Source organism: Alosa alosa, chromosome 6 (genome assembly GCF_017589495.1).
Source record: "Alosa alosa isolate M-15738 ecotype Scorff River chromosome 6, AALO_Geno_1.1, whole genome shotgun sequence".
NCBI classification, from domain to species: Eukaryota; Metazoa; Chordata; class Actinopteri; order Clupeiformes; family Clupeidae; genus Alosa; species Alosa alosa.
This window is the reverse complement of record NC_063194.1, coordinates 21,349,151-21,358,070: the sequence shown is the minus strand read 5'-3', so window position 1 is coordinate 21,358,070 and position 8,920 is coordinate 21,349,151. Positions and strand designations below refer to the sequence as shown.

Sequence of the window (8,920 nt, the reverse complement as noted above, 5' to 3'; positions counted from 1 at the left end):
AATGTTCTTGTGGTATTTAAGTGGTGAAGTCAGGTAGTAAAGTCTGTTTATTTATTTACCATTTCGTATATGGTTTGCATGTTTCTTACTTGTAAAATATGTGCATGCAGCCACTGGAAATATCAACTGATAGGATCGCTGTCAGGAAAGCAACAGTGCATATCTCTCCCTTTGACAGCACCTAAACAAATTTCAGCCTGGAGCAAGCAAGATGGGTGGCAAATGGCTGCTTCACTGAAAAGGGGATTTAGAAAAGACATCCTGCAAGTTTTAGGTGAGCTCTATAGTCACACATTAAAATTCAACTCCATACATTTTACAGTAGGCCTTTTAAATAATAGTTTAGGCCTTAAGCATTAATAATAATAAAATAATAGTAAGTAGGCCTTAAGCAATTCTACAGTGGCAGATTTTTAGCCTATAGAATACCAGTGTGTTGTTTTCTAACAATATAGTAAGTTATCAAGAACAGCGAACGGAAAGTAGATATAAAGCTATAATGTTGTGACACTATTCTTTACAAAAAATGTTTTAAAAAATGACTTGGACAAAATAAGACTGTGAAAAATGTTATCAGTGAATGCCTATTAGAAGAACAATTACAAACCATACAACAAAACTATGATAAATAGGCCTACTAAAGTAAACAAAGGCTTTATGCATCATATATTTTATCACCACACATTCCCTGCTCTTACCTACCTGAAAATGACAAGCAGGGAGGCTATTAGATCGCAGCAAAGCATCGATTTTAATTAACTGAAGTATTGTATGAACCTGCTTCAGTGATGAATAGACTATAAAAAGCTAGACCTACTGTTTGTAACATAACAGCAGAGCCCGCTTCATAAATACAATACAGTGTATTGTCTGTATGCTACTGAGACCTTGAATTTCCCCTGGGGATCAATAAATCTATCTATCTATCTATCTATCTATCTATCTATCTATCTATCTATCTAAATCTGATGAATGTATCTGATTAGCCTTATAGCTTGGACTTTTCTTGTGTATTTTTAAAGACTTAAAAAATAACCTCCGTATTATTTCAATACATTTCCTTTGATGTGGTGTTGTTGGTAGAACCTGTAACAGGTTTTGAGTCAACAGGCCGGATTTGTTGAAGGAACTAATTATGTACAGGCAGTCGGAAATTGCCTTGATTCCATGATGTGGGTCCTGCCCTGTGGTGACGTGTACAACGAACGGAAGTGTACAACCGAAACTGTAACGTTGACGTAGCTATACATATTTTTGTGGCTACAATTTTTCAACTTCAGCACAGCTGTTTGAAGCAACCGAAACAATGGAGAGTCTTTATCATCAGACAAACAAGTGAGTTACGAGTTAGATAATTCTGTTAGTTTGGTCATAGAGCCACAGTTTAACATGTCCTTACTCTGCTAACGTTTCATTTAATGTGCACTAACGTTAGCAAGCTAGCTGCTAAGCTAACACATAGTCCGCTGTTTCATGTTGCAAGCTTGGGAGTTTGAATAACATTGTTAAGTAGAACATTTATGTTTGCAGAACATTTATTTTTATATCATTCACGAACTGGTTTCACTGTCAACGGTATTAACTTACCGTTAACGTCAGAGAAGAGACGTGGCAACTCAGTGGTGTGTGGAAATAGCTGTCATGACATTTAGCTCTTTAAAAACGTTAGCTAGTATATCTATTGAATTAACCATAGACGCAGTGTAAATGCAGTTGTGTTGTTTTATCAGCAGTGATTGAATTAATTAATTTATTTCACCCAGAACCAGACAAAGACATAACATTAGGGCAAAACATAATGCTATCAGAGGACTTGAATGTTATTAATTAATTGAATTATTCTGTGACCAGGCAAATCCATGAAGTCCAGTCCCAGATGGGGCGACTGGAGATGACGGATCGGCAATCAGTCCACTGTAAGTGGTCCATGGTGCTGAGGGCTCATGATTAACAGTCCCCCTAATAGGCATCTATAATCTCCCTATAATCCAGACCTGTTGCTTGTGGTCAGGCAGATACTCTTTTGCCCCTTGGACTTTGTCCCCCAACAACCTGGCATTGACATCGTCACCCTGTACAGTGATCAAAGCATTAGTCATTGTATGACTATCTAGTGAAACTGGTTACACTGGCACTGAGTGTCTGGGAAGGTTTCACATTCGAATGTGTACTGCACATCCATTCCTTGGGACGTGTAAGATCACTCCCATCTATGCACACCAAAACTGCCACACAATTGGACCCTGTCTAGTCTGTGCCACAAACGCAGATTTATGCAGTCATCTGTGTTTATAGTTTGAATGGACACGATGAGAGGGACTCTATAGAACCATGTGAAAGTTATGTTAAGTCTTTTTATGTCACACCTTTGGAAAGCAACAGAGGTTGATCTGTTTTCATGAGGCAAAACAGTAAAATAGATGAAGGGAAAGGGGATTCATAATATTAAATTAAATAAAGCAATGGTTAAAAATAGAGATAAAATGTGACAAGTGAATTGGTGTAGAATGGTAGACCATTCCATAATCTATCGGTGGCAAAAATGATTTTTTTTTATTTCATTGAAGCAAATGTTTTCATGTCCACATATTCTAGGAGAAGCACTTTAAGGATGTATTAATTGACAGGATTCAGGAGAGAGTACTGCTTGCACATAAGTACATGTTATCGTGATTGGTCACATATTACCCTGTGATATCACAATGTGTTACCCACACTTTGCCGTCTGGAGACAATTAATCTTCAAATTATTCTGGATTTCGTTTGAACTTATTTTTGCAAACATCTAAATGTTTGGTTTGTTGCACTTTGTAAGTAAGTATTTCGCGAGTAAAAAACTATGTACGTCATTATTAATGAAAGAATCCCCACAGCATTTGTCATAGTTGCATAGAACGTTTGCACGGTATTGTATGTGATGTGTGTGTTTTCCCATGGGTAGTGGTGGAGAATGAACTCCAGGCCCGCATCGATCAGATCTTCAGCCACCTGGAGCGCCTGGAGATCCTGGCCGGCAAAGAACCTCCCAACCGCAGACAGAACGCCAAACTGTGAGTCCTGACGCCACTGCTGATGTATCAACGTCCTCTCTCAAAACCAAAACATTTCCTTTGGGTTTGCTGTACCCCGGTGACGTACATCAGTGTGTCACCGCCACAGTGGAGGGTAGCGGGGAGGGCTGGAGGGGTCAAGGCTGATTGAAAGGGAGGGGTTGAGAGATGAGATGGCGCACAGGTGAAGGGTTTTCCCTGGTGTGTGTGTGTGTGTGTGTGTGTGTGTGTGCAAAAGAAGTAAGAAAAAAACATTCCCTGAGTGGATGTGTCATTGCTAGCATTCCTGCTCCTGTGGCTGCAGAGTTGCATAAACACCCCGCAGGCTACTGCACCTGAGAGACCAGACACGCACGCACACACACACACACACAACTTCAATTTCTTTCCAATTCACACACACACACACACTTTCAGACCCACATACAGTGTATACATGTGTTCATGCTTCTCCTCACATGTATAGATGTACACATACATAGGGGCCAGGTGTTCACAACATACACAAACCAGAGAAGGACCACTAGGGAGGACAATCATCATCTCTCTCTGCAGTCGTGTTGACCAGCTGAAATATGATGTCCAGCATCTGCAGACGGCCCTGCGGAACTTCCAGCACAGACGTTACGCCCGCGATGCCCAGGACAGGGAGAGAGAGGAGCTGATGAGCAGAACCTTCACCACCAACGTTAGTCTAGTGCAAAACTTTGCACCTCACGCACTCCCAAACAGATGCCCTGCAGACAGTTTTCAGAAAACAGGCTTACTAAGTTACCTCAGTTAGGGAACTGCTTCAGGCACAACAAAACAGTGCTTCTTTGAAGTGAAGTCCATGTATCATAGAGCCTATGTAGAGGCCAGTGCATTGCCTGTGGGAAGACTGCGGGGTTGTTAATTGGGATTTACTAGACCTAGAGTGGACGTGGGCTATATAGGCTTAAAGATCAGCCTCACTTCAGATGCCCTCAGATACACAGAGATGCTGACATTCTCACACACTGACACTCACACATATCATCCACTTTGTAGGTTTAACTTTGCACAGTTGCTTGGCTAACTCTGACATCCTTGTTTAGTGAAACACCCTGATGTCCACTCCTACTGACTAGCACCTAATCAAATGGCTGAGATCAGTGGATAGAGCAGAATCAATATTTGATATTTAATGCCTCGAGCCTTTCTCGAGCCTTTGCACTACTGTTAAAATACGACTATCTGTGTTTATATGTACAGGATGCAGATACCTCCATCCCTATAGATGAGACCCTTCAGCTGAATTCCAGCCTGCACAACGCCCACAGAGGCATGGACGACCTTCTGGGCAGTGGCTCCAGCATCCTCAATGGTCTGCGAGACCAACGAGGAACACTAAAGGTAAGGGAGTGTGTGAGAGTGAGCGTGGTGTGTGTGTCCACTGATGATTCACTCTCTCATCGGACCTTAGGCAACTCCTCTGGCTTGATCAAGTACATTTCATAAAGTGGTTCATTTGATCCCATTTTGTTTTTCATTTTTATAATTTCAGGGCACCCATAAAAAGATGCTGGACGTAGCGAACATGCTGGGCCTATCCAACACGGTGATGCGGTTGATTGAGAAGAGGGCGTCGCAGGACAAATTCATTATGGTGGGCGGAATGTTGCTGACCTGTGTCGTGATGTTCCTGGTCTATAAATACCTGGCCTGACCTCTGCCACCTCACATGACACTTGTTGACCTCGGATCATGACCACATATACGAACACTCCTGGTTATGGACCTGACTGAATGGTTAAAAGGCCATTGTGTCCTTTTAGCCCCCAGAACATGGATTTAAAGAGTTCAAACTGGGTTTAATTGGAACATCGTTGACACAGTTCCTTGAACTTCCTTCAGTATGGAGCAAGAGGACCTGCAGTTTAGCGTCAGTGACTGAATCTCTGAATTCATACTTTCCCCCTTGTACTCTTTTCCTCCTTTCTTTCTTTTTCTTGTCCTCTTTTTGATGATCTTTCTTCCCTTCTCTCTTCCTTCTCCTCTACTCATCTCTTAATACTGCATAAGAGAGCTGTGCTGCTAGGCAAATATTCTGGCCCATGGTAAAACTCTGTCAAGAAACTGAACCTGCAAAGCCAGCCAGTGTAAATGAATGACATGACTAGAATATCCTGAAGAAACGCCCCCCCCCCCCTCCTCCATACCCCCCTCACCCAGACTGTACTCTTCTCAGTCACTGCCTCATATGGGTCCACACGGGCTGAGCCAAATGTCATTCTTCTAAGGAGCAGAGGAGGAAGCAGGAATACAAACTGTATGCAATAGTTGTTCAATACACCACTGGGAAATGAAAGGACCACATAACTCATCTTCTCTAGACAATACACAGAATCGACATCCCTCTCTGTGTAATAACATCAGATTTCAGCTGCCGTGGGTGTATTGTAACTGTTTTGCAAGCCCTGCAATGAGGACTGAGGGGGACTGTTTTGATATAAAGGGTGAAAATTTGCTCACTCATTTGCTGTGTTCTACTGTCTGATCAGCTTCTTATGATTCAGCAGCCCCTAACATGGAAAGTGCTTCAACCCCCAAGGGTCATTTGGTTTGTTTATAATAAACAGTAAAATAATAAACAATAAAACCTTCCCAGTTCACCGATGAGTTACAGGCCAACAGGAGCAGGACTAGCCTTCAAATCCTGTTCCCGAGAAGCTGAAGCTGTTTTAATCAAAGCTGATAATAACTTGCACAACTTTACTTTGTAGTTGTGATCGATTTGAACAATTAGTTGGATCAATACTAGATGCCAGGTGCTGCTTTCACAAAACACTTTAGGTTTTTCCCTTGAGTATGACGACTTGATTTCTCCTTTGGGATTTACCTTAGGGTGTTGCACAGAATCCCATAAATGTTATCCTTAGTTAGGGGAAAACATCAGATTTACTACAATAAAAAAGAGATTTTACTGCAATAAAATTGTACAGTTTTCATGGATATTGTTTGTTGGCTTTTCCGAGGGTGCAGGAGAAAAGCTAAAATATCTAAGTGAACATTTTAAGGAAACTTTAAGGAGAACACTAAAATATGTTTTGTGCAACAGTTTTTATTTTAAGTAAATTTAGGGATTTTTTAATTCAAGGTGTTTTGCGAAATCAGCCCCAGAGCCCATCTTGTGGCTCTGTGGTTGTGTATGTTTGCATCTGCTTAACTAGGGGTCAGTAACTCTAAGCCAACAGGAAATGACAACTTTTATTGACTGGCCTCAGGGAGACTTTGTCTGCCCAAGCGTCATCTTCCCCACAAGGAAGAGATTTCACTTACAGTCTGTCTTGCAATATACACTGTACCTACAGTGGTATTTGTTATTCATTGAAAAATTACTCAAGTAACAATTGCAGTGCAGATCATAAAGGTCACTGTATGGATGTCCTGTTGAGCTGCTTTGTAGATTTGATTTGAAGAAGCATGGTGGGGTCACATCCTGGAGCAGCAATATAGCTGGAGATCAGGCTCCCAGGGAAGACTTGATGCCCACGCACAAGCAACTACAAGTGCAATAACTTCAAAGTGAAGATTTCACTTCAAGGATCTGCTGGTAGGTCAGATAACAAGGCATAATTTCTGTTCTAGACTGGAATCATAACTGAAAGACTACCATCAAATACAGTTGAGTGTTGTCCTATCTCACTGCTGTAGTCTTAATCCTGAATTTAACCAAAGGTTTGTATTGAAGTACATGACAGAAAAAACCCTCAAAAGGATAACTAATGACGTTTTTGTCATCAATCTAGTGTTGGGATCAAGGCCAGAAGGCTGTTTTGATGCAATGGGTGTAGACGTGTTCTATAGCCAATAGGTCTTTGGTATCGGAAACCTCTATTAACCTGAACAGACTCATTCATACAATTGAATGTATTTGTCCCACTACAGCAGAGAAACATGTCTTGTTACACTGACCCCTACACTGTCTTGTTATGATTTATGATTTATAGTTTGATAACAGTAAAGACCATTAACCTTTTGGCTTAAGTATGGGAGTACTATACAACCCATGAATAGCCATCCTCTATGCCTCCCCTGTCCGTGGTCCTTCTTACAGAACCCTCAAAAACAATTCTGCAGAGGGCGTGGGTTTCACTCTACTGTCTCCTAGTGGCAGCAAAATAGTGTTCTGCAATTGCACAGTTCAAGTTGAGAAAAGTAAACATCTCCAGGTAGTGAATTTCCAATTCATATGAGGATAGGGGAACAAACGATTAAACAAACTGACCTTGCAATTATGTGGAGTTACCTCGCTTATTTTTGTTGGTAAACCATAATGGATGTTAAATGTTCTGGCACCAATATCAGTTTGAGAGGAGGGTAGGTATGTTTCTGGAACTTTTATCAGCTGCTTCCCATTTCCTGTCTTTTCATGTTCAGGATCAAAACTTTTAATTACTATGCTTATGGCATGCAGAGTTCATTCTGCACCTCATAGAGTTTCTTACATATTACAACAGCCTGTGCAGTCAGAGGTCTGAGGGGTAGGCCTAGGAGGGGTAGGCCTAGACCTTGCTGAAGGCTAAACCTGGCTTATTTCGATAAGTCTCGCTAATTTTAGTGAGAGTTCCGTTTTATTAGTGTGGTTTACGTGAATCCCAGCTAGGTAACTATAATAATAATAATAGTTTTATTTTTTTTAGCACCTTTCATACACAGAATGCAGCTCAAAGTGCTTTACATTTGGAAAATGTAACACAATAATAAAGAAGAATCAGTCGTTCCTTTTCGTTGCTGTGGCTGTTTATGATCCAATCAGCAACGTCTCAGGAATATAGAAAAGAGGGGTGGGAATTTATGCCAAAGAACTAGCCTGTGTCTTAGCTGTGTTGCAAAAAACAAAAAAAGTCGGAAAACGAATCCCAAAAGACGGTTCCGTAAACCTGTGCTTTCATGTTGTGTGTATGTGTGTGTGCCTGCATGTGTGTGCATGTATCTTTGTGTGTTTGCGTGTGTTCTGTGTGTTTGCATGCGTAGTGTAGTCACTAAATGTACACATATATTCATTTATTGTATGGCCCCCCATAAACGGAATTCCACGAAAACTTGGCTTGCATTCAGAGGGTGTCATAATGATCCTACATTTCAAATTCCGTGCAGTTTTGAACCTGTCAGCCAAGGATACCTGCGATTACAATGCCTTGTTTTTGCCTTTTCTTTTTTAACTAGGTGGCGCTATACATCAAATGAGTGGATATGAGATGGGTTGACATGGCCCCTGGAGGCCAACATATAAAAAAATATTGGTCATCCTAGGCCCTACAGGTCTCAAGATATTAACAGAAAACTGTGTCCAGCCATCCACAGGCCAGTTGGTGTACGGTCACTAAATGTACACATAAATTCATTTATTGTATGGCCCCCCATGAACGACGGATCAAAATGAAAAACAATGGTTCTGTGTCATCCTTGTGGGACGAAGATAGAAGAAGATACTGACTAAACCTATATGCTAAACTGACTAAACCTATATGACCGCTTCGCTCCGCGGCGGTCATAATAAATCTAAGCCTACTATATTCTTTAAAATGGACTCAATGAAATAACATTAACTGAACAAGAGTGAATGGAGTAGATGCCAAGTAATTGAATTACTTCATTTTTAGTTACTATTCTTACATGGAACCAACTTAATATGGTTGTGTTCACCCAACTTAATGCTGTTATGTTCAATTAATTCAGCATTCTTACATTGACTCAACTTAATATTACTTTGATTGAACAGGACAGTATTGTCATGTTCAATTAATTTAAGTTAAAAAGATATCTAGCACACATCCACATTAAGTTATGTTTAAGCGATACAGTTGCGTGGAACTAGCATGGAACCACTTAGCACACATTTCTTA

At 40.8% G+C, this 8,920-nt stretch overlaps 1 protein-coding gene across 1 annotated transcript; it reads left to right on the top strand.

Annotated features, from left to right (window-relative positions):
• The first annotated feature begins 1,190 nt into the window (after positions 1-1,190).
• gosr2 (golgi SNAP receptor complex member 2) lies at positions 1,191-5,221 on the top strand. Its single transcript, XM_048245723.1, has 6 exons — positions 1,191-1,335; positions 1,852-1,916; positions 2,942-3,050; positions 3,606-3,738; positions 4,284-4,424; positions 4,576-5,221. The coding sequence occupies exons 1-6, from the start codon at positions 1,307-1,309 to the stop codon at positions 4,735-4,737; spliced, it is 639 nt and encodes a 212-aa protein (XP_048101680.1). The 5' UTR covers positions 1,191-1,306; the 3' UTR covers positions 4,738-5,221.
• Positions 5,222-8,920: the final 3,699 nt, after the last annotated feature.